Source organism: Dromiciops gliroides, chromosome 2 (genome assembly GCF_019393635.1).
Source record: "Dromiciops gliroides isolate mDroGli1 chromosome 2, mDroGli1.pri, whole genome shotgun sequence".
NCBI classification, from domain to species: Eukaryota; Metazoa; Chordata; class Mammalia; order Microbiotheria; family Microbiotheriidae; genus Dromiciops; species Dromiciops gliroides.
Window position 1 is genome coordinate 536,870,840 of NC_057862.1, and position 17,214 is coordinate 536,888,053.

At 39.6% G+C, this 17,214-nt stretch overlaps 1 protein-coding gene across 1 annotated transcript in view; it reads right to left on the minus strand.

Annotated features, from left to right (window-relative positions):
* Positions 1-17,214, minus strand: part of SH2D4A (SH2 domain containing 4A) — a 99,802-nt gene that overhangs the window by 12,156 nt on the left and 70,432 nt on the right. The window contains exon 7 of the mRNA XM_043989243.1: positions 15,988-16,118. Coding sequence (XP_043845178.1) covers positions 15,988-16,118 — 131 coding nt within the window. The remainder of the gene's footprint in view (positions 1-15,987; positions 16,119-17,214) is intronic.

The window sequence follows — 17,214 nt, forward strand, 5'->3', positions numbered from 1 at the left end:
CAGGATGTAATAGAAGGAACTCTGGGTTATTGAGGAGATTGGGTGAAATGTTCTCTGATTATAGCTTTGAGCCCTGTCCCATTAGTAAAAGCCGTGGATGACAAGACTTAGAGATTGTTAAAACTGGGAGATGCTGCCTAAAGGATTCCCTAGAGTCAGTTACAGGAGGAGGTTGTGCTAATGAACTACACCCAAGTCCAATGTTCTTTCCTACAAGACTCCAGGGAGTCATGATCTCTAGTATGAGAAACAGTCCTTATGGGTTAGACTACATGGCTGCTGAGTTCCCTCCAAAGCTCAGTTTCTTCAATTCTGTGATTCTAAGTGCAAGGTATATATTACTCTTTTCTCTGAAGTATGGATCCAATTCCTCTCTCTCCATCTCTGTCTCTCTGTATCTCTGTGTTTGTCTCTCTGTCTGTCTCTCTCTCCTTCCCCCTTCCTTTCCTTTTCCCCCTCCCTCTAATACTATATTTCAGCATGTGGACAGTCAGGTTGGAGTTGTCTAATTATATACACTAGCTTTTGCATAGGCATTATTTGAAAAAGTATTGGGGGCAGCCTAGATGCGCAGTGGATTAGAGCACCAGCCCTGGAGTCAGGAGTACCTGAGTTCAAATCCGGCCTCAGACACTTAATACTTACTAGCTGTGTGACCCTGGGCAAGTCACTTAACCCCAATTGCCTCACTAAAAAAAAAGAAAAAGTATTGGCATTGATGTGATTAGGAAACTATCAAAGTATCAGTCTTCCTTTAATCTTCATCCTTTTTTCCTAGTTTGGAGTTGTTTTTGACTTTCCTCTCAGCAGTTAATATCCTTAACTGCACACAGAAAGCTGATTCTGAAATTACTCCTACATCAGTTAGCAGCTGTTTCCTGCCAGACAGAAGCTGTTTGGATTTTTTGGGGGGGAAGAGGGTGAGGAAGCAGGTAACTGTTTCATGCTCAACATGTCCAGTATTTTCTGCCTCTTTATCATAAAATTAATGATACACAGGAATCCTTCTATTTCTAAATCATGAACCCTATTTTCTAGTCTTTTTCATATCTTCCAATGTCCCCCTTTATAATGAAGTTACTGGTGATTGAGAAATGTTGACTTGGCCTGAAAGATCCTGTCAGATTCTTCCTCTGTGACAGATGGTGAGGGGAGATTAGCAAATATCCCCACAAAATGATACTCCTTTCTCCCTTTGGGGATATGATGAGTCAAACTCTACCAATTCCTCTATTCAGCTCTCTGCACTCGTGGCCTACCTTCCATTTAGTTACTATATCTTCATAGATTCTAGTTTTATTTATGGTGAGAATGTCAACATGGGTGTGTGGTTCAGTTCCTTCCAGAAGCCCATCAACTCATTGGCTGTTGGGCAAAGTTCCATATTTAAAGTATCATCAGTTAATTAGTTTTTGTAGATGATGTCAAACTGGGTTAATCTTAGTAGCCTCTCTCCTCTCCTGGGCAAATCAGTTAACCTCTGTTTACTTTAGTTTTCTCATCTCCAAAATGGGGATGATTATAGCACCCACCTCCTAGGGCTGTTGTGAGGCTAAGATGAAATAACACTTGCAAAGTGCTGTGTAAACCTTAAAGTATTATATAAATGCTAGTTGTTATTATTATATCTTCCTTTTTAATCCATGTTATCCACTGCTACCAAATTAATCTTTCCCAACCATAGCTCTGATCTGTCTCCTATTTAAAAGCCTTCAGTGGCTCCCTACTGTCTAAAGTTCCCATCCCTTACACTGGCATTCGAAGACTTCTACAGTCAGTCTCCAAGCTACCTTTACCGTCTTGTCACCCACTACTCACACATCCCAGGCTCTGGGCAAACTAAACTCCTCACTCTTTTCCAAATGCCACACAGGTTTTCTCACATCTATGCATTATCTTTGCTGTTTCCCTTGCCTGGAATGCCCTCCTCCTCAGCATAGGCATCAATTTTACCCACTGTTCAAACTTCTTCATGAAGATCAACAAGTCTGAAGCAACCCATCCCTCTCTTCAAACCCCTCTCAGGTTACTCATTAGAATCCACTTTAGTTTATTTCCTGTACTTACAGAGCAAAAAATCTTTGAAGGCAAGATTCTTTTTTTTTTTAATTCAAATTCCCTCCCCCAGCACTTAAAAAAATCTTACACAGAAGAGAAGCTCAATAAAGATTTTGCTGAATAAATGAGTGAATGAATACAATTAGCTTGAAAATGAAAAATGAATATTATCTTCCCAAGGACTATTCCTCCCTCATCTGGGAAGCTTTCAGAAAAAAAGAGAATCACATCTGTTAGTATTCTTTGGGGTAGAAGAGGAGTCTAAACAACCCTTGCCCTCTCTCTGAGCCAACAGCTAGAGGAGCCTAATTAAGGGCTTCCTTATTGTTTCCCTTCCCTTGAGCACAGGAGTTCTTATCCCTTTTGTTTTCTTCCCATTCCTTTCTCATTCCTCTAAGGGAAGAGTACACAATGGTGTCTGGTTTGGGGAGTAAGAAATCAGTAAAGAAATTATAAAGAAAGGCAAGTTGGATGACAGGAGTACTAGATTTCATTTTGTCTTCCATTTAAACAAATATGTCTAAGCACCCACCATATGTATAATGGACTGTTGGAAACCACTGGAAGAAACATAAAGATAAATGAAATGATGACTGTTCTTGAGGAGACAAGGTGGGGGTACATGGATAAACCATAAATCAGAATTCAAGAAAATAAGGGGAATGTAAAGTAGTATAAGAGCAGAGAAGAGAGAAATCTCTTCCACCTGGGGAAAGCACTTCATTGAGGAAGTGACAATGAATCTGGGTCTTGAAGGAAGGGTAGGATGTCAACAGGTGGAGGTTGACAAGGAAGTGAAGTCATTCTATGTAATAAGCCATGTGGACAAAGGCTCTAATGATCAAAAACTTGGGGCAGTCTCAGGCAATGAATTGATTTTGGAATTAATTCAGGAGGCAGTGAGAGTCCATTGAAGGTCGTCAGGGACATGAGGAACATAATCATATCTGGGGACCAGAAAGTCCAGTCTGGCAAGTGTATAGGATGGATTTGTGGTAAAAAATGGAAGTTTTAGCTGAATCATTTGAGAGTTGAGCGCATGCTACTGAAGCAGATTTTGAAGGACCTCCCTTTTGGGGAGGAGTCCGTGACGAACTTCAGCAAGCCAGCTTAAAACTGAGGGAGGAATGGAAGTTCTCCCTCTCTCTGGCTTTTCAGCTTAGCCATGGCAGTGCACACGTTTGGTGTTTGGCTCTGGTTCTTGGCGTGGTGGGCAGTTTGGGATTAGGTGAGTTTTATAAAGGAATATAGACTAAGCTTAGATCTAAGATTATTCATTTGTATTTCTACTTTCCTATTTCCCTAATTGGTATCACCTTTTGTTGTCTAATTAATTCCCAAGCAATAAAAACTAATCCCTCACTGATTAAAGCTCAGAGGCTTCTTTTTCTTAGTGGTCTGGGAGATATATAAGGGAAAAGTTAAAAGGGGGAGTTTAATGCTCGTATATCCAATTTTAAATCTCACAGATTGGAGGTGGCAAAGCTGAAGTCAGTTTGATTCAATTTGATATTAAGAACATAAAACTCGGGGGCAGCTAGGTGGTGCAGTGGATTAAGCACCAGCCCTGGATTCAGAAAGACCTGAGTTCAAATCTGGCCTCAGACACTTGACACTTACTAGCTGTGTGACCCCGGGCAAGTCACTTAGCCCTCATTGCCCCACAAAAAGAAAAAAAAAGAACATAAAACTCCCCAAGTTTGTCTCAGACCCTATTTGACTGACTTCTAAATAAAGTGAAGTGAAACACTACAGAAAACAAAGTACTTTTTACATAGGCATGTGTACACATTCCAGGATGGGGGACAACCAGTGAAAAGGCATGGAGTTTCCAAAGAAAACATTTTCATATTTTATATGAAGTTAATAGGGAACTACTGGAGTTTATTGGGGTGTGTGTGTGTGTGTGTGTGTGTGTGTGTGTATGACATGGTCAGATCTACACTTTAGGGAAATCATTTTAGCTGCTGATTGAAAATGGAGTTAAACGAGGAAAGATTTGAGGCATAGAGATAAATGAAAAGACTATTGTAATATTCTAGGCCAAAGGTAATGAGGGCCTGCAGCAGGGAGATGGTTGAGTGGAGAGGACATGGATGGACATATATGGGAGAGGCTGTAAAGGTAGGAAGGTCAGAATTCGGGTATGCGGGGCAATTATAAGGGAGTTATTGAGGATGACAAAGAAGTTACCGTATGGGCATGGATGACTAGGATGGTGGGGGTGCTCTTGGCCAGGGGTGTCAACATCACATAAAAATGGGGGGGGCCACTAATCTATACATAAGGGTCCCTGTGGGCCACATATTGACTTAGTTTTAAGGTTTAGTGTTATCTATGCTTTATTGTATTTTTATTATTTAACTAATATTTGAATTAAATGTTTATTTTTTAATTAAATAAGCATGACCATAATAGAGAAGGCTAGAAGGAGGTTAAGGTTTGAGGGAAAAGATGAGTTCTGTTTTGGAAATGGTGAGCTTGCTGTGTCCATGGGACATATATGGGCAGTTGGTGATCTGGAACTAGAGCTCAGGAGAGAGATTAGAGCTGTATTTGTAGATCTGGGAATCTGTAGAGAGACAATAATGGAACCTATGAGAGCGATGAGATTCCCTACTGCCCATCCCCAGCATTTAGAACAATATCTTGCACAGAGAAGGAGCTTAATAGATTTGTGCTAAATAAATCAGTGAATGAATACAATTAGATTGAAAGTGAAACATGAATGTTATTTTTGCAAGGAACTTTCTTCCTCTGAGAAACTTTGAGAAAAAGAGAAACACATTTGTCGGTGCTCTTTTGGGTAGAGGTGATATGGATGAAGAAGAAAAGAGGGCCCAGGTCAGAAGCCTTGGAAGGGGTGGTGGATTGGAGGTGGGGCACGATACTGTAGGTACAGTGTTCACAATGAACAGAAGAGATTGCTGGCGTCTGACAAGCAACCACAGAGGAGCCTTTCTACCACTAAGCCAACTTCTGATTTCTCTTTGTTACATGCCTTGAAACTCCCCAGGATTCTCACTATCTCCTGCTATAATTCTGCTTTGTAATAATGAACATTTATGTAGCACTTTAAAGTTCACATCATACATATCTTAAATACATTATCTTATTTGAGCATCACAAAAACCCCATGAGGTAGACAGATATTCATAGACCTATTTCACAGGCAAATTATGGAAACTGAGGAAAGTGAGGCTGAGAAAGGTTAATTGGTCACTTGCCCATGGTCACACTGCTAATAAGTGTCCAAAGCAGGATCTGAACTCAGGTCTTCCCAACTCCAGTTCTGATATTTTATCCACTAAAATATTAAGTATCATATATTTAAATGAATGTATCATAAATGAAGCAGAATTTACATATATGTCTGAAAATTCAGACAGAAAAGGCTTTGAAAAATAAACATGAAATCACGTAATTAGTGTTACATTGGGGAAAATGTTAAGACTCAAGATCCAGAAGACCTTGGTCCAAATTTTGAATTGCTATATGATCTTGGATAACTCACACCATCTTTCTGAATTTCATCTTCAGCACCTATAAAATGAATGAGTCAATAAGTCAAACAATAAGATTTTATTATCTCTGCTAGTGCTGGGAATAGAAGGAAAAGTGTTAAACAAATTCCTTAAGGAATTTGCATTTCATCATGGGGTGGGGAGGGGGCAGGTTACATGTACATATAAGGTATCTATACAAAATAGATGCAACACAATTTTGCATTATCTACCTACAAGGATTTTTGTGAGAAAATGTGCTCTAAGATCTATAGAAATGTATTATTATTGTTGTTGTTACTGTTATTATTATTATTTTCATGAAAATAGAGATTTGAAGGTTTTTGCTATTGGGTATGTTGCTTTCTTCCCTGAAGGATTCTTCCCAGAATTTTGAAGACTGCAGAGGCCAGAACTTTCCATTCCAGAGTTAAAAGTGTTTGAGAGCTATGACTTCTGACTTGGGCTAATTCATAGTTTACAGAAAATTAGGGAGGCAGTCAATATGTCTTCCTTAAGACTAGGTAATGATATACACATATGCACATATAGCATATATGTGTACCTGTGTTTGTATACATGCATGCATACATACATGTTTTATGTGTCTTTGTATGTATATAAGTATATGTGTGTATATCTAAGTTTGAGAGCTATTACTTCTGACGAACTAATTCATAGATTAAAGAAAATTAAGAAAGAACTCAATGTATCTTCTTTAAGACCAGCTACTATTTTATATGTGTGTATAAGAGTAAATATGTAACACATATTATACATATATTCACATGGTACATATGTTTGTATAAATGTATATATACACACATATACATGTGTATATAAGTTTGAGAATTATTCTGACTTCTTTAAGACTAGCTATTTATGTTATGTATTTATATGTTATCTTTAAGACTAGCTATTGTAGATATGTATTTTATACATGTATATGCACATGTATAATATAGATGCACAATCATATGCTGCGTGAGACCTAACCATAGGGCTAGGAACTGCCAGGGTAGCGAGTGTGGTAGGAGAGAAGGGAAATATGATTCCACTAAGAAAATGACCTCTAGGGAACTCAGGTTTCAGAGAATAATTGCTTTCACAGAAACTAATAGGATTTACCCCTGAGGAGAATGAAAAACATAAGGGATGTGCCAAAACTAGAAGCAATCAATATAGCTTAAGAATGGAATACGCTGGGTACCTCATAAATGTAAAAAGTCGGTTTTGGGGCAGCTAGGTGGCGCAGTGGATAGAGCACCAGCCCTGGAGTCAGGAGGACCTGAGTTCAAATCCGGCCTCAGACGCTTAACACTTACTAGCTGTGTGACCCTGGGCAAGTCACTTAACCCCAATTGCCTCACTAAAAAACCAAAAAAAAAAAAAAGTCAGTTTTAAGCAGCTAGGAAAATAAAATGCAGGTGCTAATGCATTTGGACAAGGACAAGCCCAATTACCTCCTAAGACAGTAACAAAGGTCCTTGGGGAAAAGAAGGGGATAGAATCATTTTGTAATTGGTTTAAATACATGTTAATAAAATGCCCATCCCATTTCTAGAAGTGTCCTAATGAAGTCCAAAATGCACACAGAGAAAAGAAAAAAAAGAAAGAAAGAAAGAAGAGAAAGAGCCAGAAGACCTTAGTTCCTGTGACCTTTGGCAAGTTACGGAACCTCTCTGAGCCTCAGTTTCCTGATCAGTCTAAAGGGGGAAATAAATACCTTGTGTGCCTGAATCATAGGGTTGTTATAAGAATTAAATGAGATCATCTATGTGAAGTGCTACATAAATGTCAGCTTTTATGATGATGGTGGTGATAACAGTCAAAGATGATAATGATTGTTTCAAGATTAATTTATACCCTTAACAGAGAAGAATAATTAGAAAGTCAATTAATGAAGAATCTTTTTATACTTCAATAGACAGTAATTTGCTAGTTTGGTTAAGAATTCCCCTTTGGTGAAAAAACAAAACAAAAAAACCAACAGTTGGTTAAGCCTAGGTCTCTATTAGGAAACGTAAGATATTAGAGTATTGATGGAAAATCAAACACATTCTCATTTTCTTATCATGAGTACTATCTTTCAGAAAGGCAGAAAAATCTTTCTTAAAACAAAGGACTAACCTACCCAGAGAGATATAAACAGGGCTTTAATAAATGTATTTGCTAATTTTAATTATATAACCAATGTGACAGACACAATTTTCCTGCCCTTAGCTCTAGGTTGCTCTATGATCAACAGCCCTTGATTGTTACAAGTACATATGCACATCTCCCCAGATAACATGGAAGTTCCTCACAAGCAGTAACTGCGCCTTCTACTTCTGGTGGCTTCTCTCTGATTTCCTCCCTGTTCCTTGAATGAATGACTGGATGAATTGGTATATATGGCTTTCCTCTGAACTTCATCCTGATAAGGGCTTCATTCATTATCTCATACTTTTACCCATAGAATCTAAAAACATGTTAGTTTATGAAATTAATCCTATGTAGAAATATACTAGGAAGATCCATTATTAAGTGGGTTAAAATAGGTCAAAATAGATAACCTGATTTTGTTATAACAGCCAGAGGCAAACTGAGTCACTCTACTAGGTATGAAGATCCCTGACATTCGTTAATAGATAAATACACGAAAGTAAGAGCATATTAACATATTCAAATTTCTTGTTATCTTATGAACTATCAAAAATTATTATAGTCAAACAAGTAAGTAACTAGATGCAATAATGAAATGAGGTGAAAAGACTCTAAGGAGAAATATAGAATAGGAAGTGAGGTGTTTTTGTTTTTGTTTTTAATTGGGAAAAACATTTGCCCTTCTCCAATCTAGTGGTTCCTCTCCTGTCTCCTGCTTTTTCATTTTTCAAGTATGGCTGATAGTATCTCAACAACTAACTATAGCTGTCAGTTCTTTCAGTAACCAAGGACATAGGTCATCTGGGCAAGGAGACTTGAATTCATCAAGGGAAAAATGATGTTCTCTTACTGTCTCCTTACTTACTTGGGGTGTCAACTCTGTGTTAAACATATTTGTTTTGTGTTTTTCAATGCAAAGGTCATTCTTCTTAGTAGAGAATATAAGAGTAAAACAAGAAATAAGAGCCTCTGCCTTCTCTCTGTTGTTACTTATCATCCCATCTACCCGATGCAAAAGTTTTATCTACTCTTTGGTACTGGTTTTTCATCCAGTTCAGTCTTCCCCAACCTCCACCCCCCCCCAAAAAAAAAATCAGCCTCAGCTCATTCTGAGCGTTAGCACCCCTGACATTATTTTTACATAACTAGGGCACACTCGTTTTTTTCTGTTTTTGTTTTTTGCAGGGCAGTGGGAGTTAAGTGACTTGCCCAACTAGTAAGTGTCAAGTGTCTGAGGTCAGATTTGAACTCAGGTCCTTCTGAATTAAGGTCCGGTGCTCTATCCACTGCCTCACCTAGCTGCCTCGAGCTACACTCTTATAGTCATCCTCTATAACCTAGACCTGCTTCTATTTTCTGTATATTTCTTTTAAAAATATAATTTGAGGGGCAGCTAGGTGGCTCAGTGGATAGAGCACTGGTCCTGGAGTCAGGAGTACCTGAGTTCAAATCCGGCCTCAGACACTTAACACTTACTAGCTGTGTGACCCTGGGCGAGTCACTTAACCCCAATTGCCTCACTAAAAAAATAAATAAATAAAAATAAAAATATAATTTGGTCGGTGAATTCCCTGTGTATCTACATCACTCTCCTTAGACCAATCCTACTGTTCCTCTAGATTGGAATCATTTTGAAGATGACTTCGATGTTGGGAAATTGGTGACTGGAATGATGGTGGTTCCCTCAACAACAGAAGATAAGAAGTTTGGAAGAGGAAAGGGTTTGGGGGGGAAAGTAATGAGTTATGTCTTGGGTTGAGTTTGAGGTGCCTATGGGACATCCATTGGAAATATCCCATATGCACTTAGTGATGGAGGACTGAAGTTCAGGAGACAGGAAAGATGCTAGTGGTAATAGGTGACTGAACTGGAATTGCTGAGGTCATCAAGAGAGAAAAGGTAGGAAAAAAAGAGAAGAGGTCCTATGACAAAGCCTGGGGTACCCTGGCAATGGAGGAAAGGCAAGGCTGAAGATCCAGTGGAGGAGATTGAGAAGAAGCAATCATATAAGTGTATATAGAGATGGAAGAGGCCTTGGAATCCACTGAGTCCAACCTTCTTAGTTTGCAGATGAGGAAACAGAGGCATAGAGAAGTCCAGTGACTTGCCCAGGGTCTCATAGTCAGTGTCTAATACAGAATTTAAACTCAGAGCATCCTGACTCCAATTCCAGTGTAATATTCATTGCACCATGTGCCCAGAGCAGTATCACAAAAGTAACAGGAAGAGAAATGACCAGGAGGAAAGGGGTGGGGGATCAACAATATCAAATCCTGAAGAGAGGTCAAGAAAGACTAAGAAAAGGCCATTAAGAAAAAGTAATTGGGGGCAGCTAGGTGGTGCAGTGGATAAAGCACTGGACCTGGATTCAGGAGGACCTGAGTTCAAATCTGGCCTCAGACACTTGACATGTACTAGCTGTGTGATCCTGGGCAAGTCACTTAACCCTCATTGCCCCACCTTTGGTAATCTTGGAGAAGGTAATTTGAGTTGAATGATGAAAATGGAAGTTAGAATGTTACAAGTTGAGAAGAGAGTATGAGGTAAGAAAGTGGAAGCAGTGAAGACAGCTTTTGGTTGTGAAAGGGAAGAAATATAGAACAATAGCATGAGGGGATGTATTATGCTAAAGTGAAGGTTTTACAATGATGGGAGGCAGGATTTATTTGGAAGCTGTCAAAAATGTTTGGAAGCTGGAGGGAGTCATTGTATTAGGAGAGACTGAACATTAAAGGAGCAATTCTGATCAATGCAGCAACTAACCAGAATTTCAGGAAAGTGATGATGAAGACTATTATCCATATCTTGAGATAATAATGAGAGACTCGGGGTACATCAAAAGACATGTATTTTTGGACACAGATGGCCAATGCAGGAATTTGGTTTTACTTGTATTCGACTATCTATTATAATTTGACTATGTATATTTGTTACAAGGGTTTGGTTTTTCTTTTTTAATTGGAGGGGGGAGCTGGAAGAAAAAATGTTAATTAAAATATTTTTAAAAGAATTTAAGAGTTAAAAATAAAAAAGGAGAGAGCGAGAGAAGGAGGAGAAAGAGGAGGAGGAGGAGGAGGAGGAGAAGAAGAAGAAGGAGAAGGAGAAGAAGAAGAAGAAGAAGAAGAAGAAGAAGAAGAAGAAGAAGAAGAAGAAGAAGAAGAAGAAGAAGAAGAAGAAGAAGAAGAAGAAGAAGAAGAAGACACAGCAGCAGCAGTAAGCTTTCAGAGGAGACAAGAGAGGATGGGGTTAAGGATAAAAATAGGTAGGTTGATGTCTACAAGGACAAAGTAGCCCAGTCTTTCCTTTAAGACTAGAGCAAAGAGAGGGAAGCTAGGTGGTGCAGTGGATAAAGAACCGGCTCTGGATTCAGGAGGACCTCAGACACTTGACACTAGCTGTGTGGCCTTGGGCAAGTCACTTAACCCTCATTGCCCCGAAAATAACAAACAAACAAAAAGACTAGAGCAAAGAAGGAGAGAATGGGAGGATGATGTGGTGGTGATTTGGAGTCCTCTTTTGGGAGTGAGGAGATACTGTGAGTGGCATGAGAGAAGGTTTGGAACAGATGCTATGCGGGACGGGATACAGATTCAATCGTGGATGAATAAAAAGACTGGTGTACAGCAGTGGGGGCTCTAGTGAGGTTCCATAACATACATGTGAAGCAAACACAGCACAATAATGTGACTTTTGGTATCCCCACCCTCGTGATTCATTAGGGTATATGCAAAGAAGAAAGATGGTGGGAGTAATCCAAGGCTGGGATTTGGAAAGGGATGAATAGCAGCAGGACAAGAGCCTAAGGGACTCAAGGATAGAAGATGGGATAAAGTTGAATTGCTTAATGATAGGCTCAAGATTTTGATGATAGGAAAGTGAGGCTACAGAAGGGATGATGGAAAGCAGAAAAGAAGGGAGAAAGATAGTGCCTAAGCCAATGACTGGCACACAGGAGATGACAAGAATAGGAAGGACTGGATCTGTTTTAGGGAGAGATAATGTCAATATGAGGAAACTGCCTCTACCATCGCAGGTTGGCACCTTCTCTGGAACTTAAAGAAAGCTGCCTAGAGAACTGAGAGGGTAAGTGACTTGCCCAGGGTCTTACTATGTCAGAGGCAGGACCTGGACCCAAGTCTTCCTGGCTTTGCCAGTTTTCTATCCACTACCCCACACTGCCTCTCACTTGGCACAAAGGAGATATTAAAAATGTTTACTGCTTGATCGATTAATCGATTGACTAGGCTGCAGTGAGGATAGATTAAATGGTTTAGAAAGAGTGAGGGGGGCAGCTAGATGGCACAGTGGATTAATCACTGGCCCTGGATTCAAGAGGACCTGAGTTCAAATCCAGTCTCAGACACTTGACACTCTAGCTGTGTGACCCTGGGCAAGTCATGTAACCCTCATTGTGGCACCCCACCCCACCCCCAAAAAAGAGAGAGAGAGAGAGAGAGAGACAGACAGACTGGGAGAGATGAAATGCTAAGGGATTATGGTCTGATAGAGGAAAATAAGAATATCAGGGATATATATGTGATCAATACCTAACAGTTTTTTGTTTGTTTTTTGTGGGGCAATGGGGGTTAAGTGACTTTCCCAGGGTTACACAGCTAGTAAGTGTCAATTGTCTGAGTCCAGATTTGAACTCAGGTACTCCTGAATCCAGTGCTGGTGCTTTATCCACTTTGCCACCTAGCTGCCCCGCATCTAACAGTTTAACACTCAGCTGTTCTATGATTGCAGCAGGTATGAAGCATACACTTCTCTCTCCAAACACAGCACAAGCCCCCTGGAAGGCAGAATTCATAGATTTAGAGCCAGAATTAAACTGAAGGGTCATTTCATCCAATTCCCTCATTATACATAGAAGTCTAGAGAGGAAATGATCTTTCCAAGGTCACACAGGCAGTGAGTAGCAGAGACCTGCTTTGAACCCAGCTCTTCTGAACCACACTGTTTTACAATGGCTCACAAATTCTGCAAAGGGCGTGTAAAAGTGGATGTTACGTCCTCCAACTCAAGAACTTATGCTCTTTCCACTGTACCACACTGTCTGCTGTCAATGACTCATTTATTTTGAGTAACACTTGACACAAAAATATCTAGTATGATAATAACTACCATTATTCATTCAAATGTGTTGAAACAGGATTTGATCTAGAATGAAATTTCTTTGCCTATGGAAATACCAAGTAAGTGACATGAGATGCTCTGAAGTTGACTGCTATAAGATAACACAGATTGAGATAGAAGAGGAGACTGTATTTCTTGTTTGTCTATTAAAATTGAATACAGAAATGATAAATGTATAAATAAAACTTGCTTTATAAATCCTTTTATTCTATTTTGGGGGCAGCTAGATGGCACAGTGGATAGAGCACCAGCCCTGGAGTCAGGAGTACCTGAGTTCAAATCTGGCCTCAGACACTTAACACTTACTAGCTGTGTGACCCTGGGCAAGTCACTTAACTCCAATTGCCTCACTTAAAAAAAAAAGAATATTCTATTTTGCAGAATTTAACATCCCTTTTAGCACATTATTATAATTCTAATTATTCTAGTAGAGTGTTGAGACCTGAGATAATTTTCTTTTTTCTTTTTATCTTCAGCACAATACCTGACACGTGGTATTGCTCAAAATATGCTAGGGGACTGAATTGTCCTTTTGGGTACACTAAAGAGCCTTGTCTGATTCCATGGTTAAAGTAGGTGTTCAATAAATACAACAAGATATTTGAATTGTTTACTTTTCAAAAACTCAGACAATAAAGTCCTATACAGGACAATATATAGCAGGCAAAAATGAAAACAAAACCTACTGTAGGTCTATTAACATACCATTTTTCATTCAAATTTCAGTACATGGTTAAATTTTGCCATGAGAAATTGCTGCTTAATTAAGAGAAAAGGAAAAAATGTGGAAAGGGGATTGTTTGAGGTAAGAAGAGAATTTAAGTCATAACTTCAAAAAGGGTAATCCACAGAGGAAAGGACAGAGAAAGAAAAATGATAAATCAACAAAGGAAGACCACCAGCTAAGATTTCAAAACACTGATGAAAAAACAATTGTGTTGCAAAGAGAATAAATGTAAGCACTAAAGGTAGGATGAATTATTTAGATGTGAGCCATCTTTTCTGCAGAAGGCTGTGAAATCTGATTAACTCACTCAAACTGAAGATAATGATTTATGGTACAGGACTCTTTTTTTCTCTGGCAACATGAGCATGACAAATGTTTGAGTAAACGACAAGGACACTATTACAATGGTACATCGATACAAGGGCTGTACATAAAATACAAGAATCTTGGGTTGATTTTTATGGGGTTTTTTTTAGACCAGAACAGCAAAAATTCCAAGCAGAATTTTGTAAGTTTCCACTAGGCTGGCTTACTTATGCTCTCACAGCTGCCAACTGATGCTTCAAACAGAGCTGATGGTTGAAATGCATTTTCCAGGTCAGTCAAAACTCTGAATACATGGAATCAGAGTCTCAGAGGGCATCTAGTGCAGTCCCACCTGAAGCATGGCTTCCCTCTATGACATCCTTGACAAATGACCACACAGCCTTTCCTGCCAACTTCATTGATATTCACTGACAAATTCACTGGTTATTAAAAAAAAAACAAAAAAAACCACCCTATAATGCTATATGGAAACATTTAAACAGGGATAACTGCATGTCCATCAAGATACCAGGCTTCTTGCTACAAGAACTCATCCTACGACCACAGTTTCAATCCCCACAAAGGAAAGAAAAATCTAATAGATATTTGACCTGTGACCTACTGGCAATTCACTTTGTTATTAGAAATTGTCTTCTGCTATACACAGAGGTGTAACCCTTATCACTTCCATTCTCTCCTCTCACTTCTCAACCTTTTGTCATTGTCTTCTGACGCCATCATTCAACTACTCTCTCTAGATGCTACAGCAGAGAAGTAGGTGTTATGTCTGTTTAACAGATGAAGAAACTGAGGGTTAGCAATATTAAGTGACATGCCCAGTGCCATGCAACCAGTAAGTGTGGGATGCAGGATTAGAAAGCAGGTCTTTGTGACTCACAGTTCAGGGAGCAAGGCTCACAACTGTTCTATTCCCAAAGTAGAGAATTGTGGAGGGACCCTGGGCAACCTCATCATTCCTAACATATGTAATGGTTTGGATTAAAAGAAAAAAAAGATCCCTTTTGGGGATGGCACCTCAGGCTTCAATTTCTACTCAAACTAGCAACCTCAGTCTGAACTCACTTTGGCTATAAAACCTCAATTGTATTTTTTAACTACATACTTATTGCTGCATGTGTGACAAATGGGTTAACAGGGTGTACAGCTGGTCAGACAACAAGCTGGTCTTAGAGAAATTATATCTGGGCCAAGCAGACTGGCTAGCGTTTCCACTGAAACCCAAAACAGCTAAAAGGGTGGGCAGTGAAGCATGAGCTGAGCTGGCAGAGTTGGCACCAACTTGAAGTTTTTCAGACTGCACACAGTAATTGTGTTCAAGGTGATACTTTCTTGGCAAGCCTGCAAACTCAGCCCCTATCACTGGTTGCAACCTCAACTACCCAGAAGAACCCAGAGTCTAGGAATCATAGAAATAGAAAGAATATGAGAAATCATAATGTCAGTCAACACTTTTTCCAGGTGAGAAAACTAAGATTTGAAGCAGGGAAGTGATCTGCCAGGAGGTATAAAAATGGCTTGAGACAAATCCAGGATGAGAATGTATGTCTCATGAATCTGAGCCTGGCCCTGTTTCTGTTACCCCAGTTCTTTTGAGGTAGAACTTTCTCCTGTGGGACTGCTTGGGAAAAGCAATGTGGGAATATCTGTTCGCTTGGCCAAAGATAATTTGTTTGGACTGTCAAATTAACCCTGTGTGTGCAGGACTCATAAAATTATTCACTGCTCATTAACAAATCTCACGGGGAAGCTAGGTGGCACAATGGATAAAGCACCAGCCCTGAAGTCAGGAGGACCTGAGTTCAAGTCCCACCTCAGACACTTGACACTTACTAGCTGTGTAACCCTGGGCAAGTCACTTAACCCCAATTGCCTCACCAAAAAAAACCCCAGAAACACAAACAAAAACAAACAAAAAACTCCCCAAATCTCATGAGCTGATGAATTATCCCTAGGAAACAAGGAATACAAGGAAATTAGAATAGAAAATTATTTTTAAAATTTCTTGGTCAGCTTTCCATTACTACAGTCTCTGTGGATTTGGGTTTCTTCTGCTGGTGGGAGAGAACACATTGAAGAGATTTCAGTACTCACCATGGAACCATGGTGCGATCACGTCTGAATTTTTCTCAAAGCCGGCTCTCAGTGGGATCTGCTCCTCCTTAAACCATGTGATGATGTTTTCTTGGGCTGAGTGGGACACAGATCTCTTCACTCCCTGATTTCTGTCATTTGCAAAGGAAGAATATTTTCAGTTTAGATTTAATCCTATAGATAAAGCTAGTATCCTCTAAAGGGATACAATATGCATTTAAAAGCCCAAACTATCCAGTCAGAGGTACTATGGGATTTTTTTCCCCTCCATACTATACCCCGTGGCCAGAAAACAGATCCTTTTTCTCATCTGTCCAACCATCTTGACAAATGCACCTGACAAAAATGTCATGAAAATTTAAGTGAGCCATGGGAATGACCAACTGCTGTGTTGACTTTAATTAATTTTTAATATTATCTGGGAGCTTCATTAACTCCCAATTAAAATCTGAGAAATTAAGTATTAATATGTAGAGACTGCTTCTAGCACAAGTTTCCTGGAGAGAACCTATTTGTAAGCAAAGCATTCAAATCAAATTAAGTCAGTTCCTGCCTCAACCTTCTGTTTCTCCCTTTTTTTTCTGTCTCCACTAGTCTCTCTGGTTTACTTCCCCCTTTCTTTCTTCTCTACTTTGAAGGTTTTCAGTTCAGTTAAAAGATAGCTTCAAAAATGAAGGTGTTTGAAGATTTATGCAAAAAGGCCAAAGCAGGTATTGAATTAAATGTGGGTCGCAAAGCCTCCTCACAGTTCCTCGAAAACAACACTCCATCACTCCTCTCTCTGCCTTTGCCTGGTTGTCCCCCACACCTTGAATACTCTGCCCCCTCCCCTCTGATCCTTCATTTCCCTGGATTACTTCAAGGTTCAGCTCGAAGCCCACCTTCTGCAGGAAGCCTTTCCTATCCTCCCACCTGCTAATGTCTTCCCAGCCAAGATTACATTCTGGTGGTTCTGTCTGTATCTTGCTTATACCTAGTTATTTATTCTCCATTCAAATGTATGCTCTTTGCCTTTACTTGTATTCCCAGCGCTCAGTACAGTGCCTGGCACATAATAGGTTCTCAGGAAATGCTTGATGACAGGCTGACTAGAGCAAAGGTAAATCCCATTGCATCCCTTGCTTTTCCCTGATGACATCATGTCCCTTGCACCCAACTCTTCAATGGAAGCTTCTCCTGAAGTGGCTGATATGGTCGTTCCTCACTGTTATTCTAGACTATCATTAT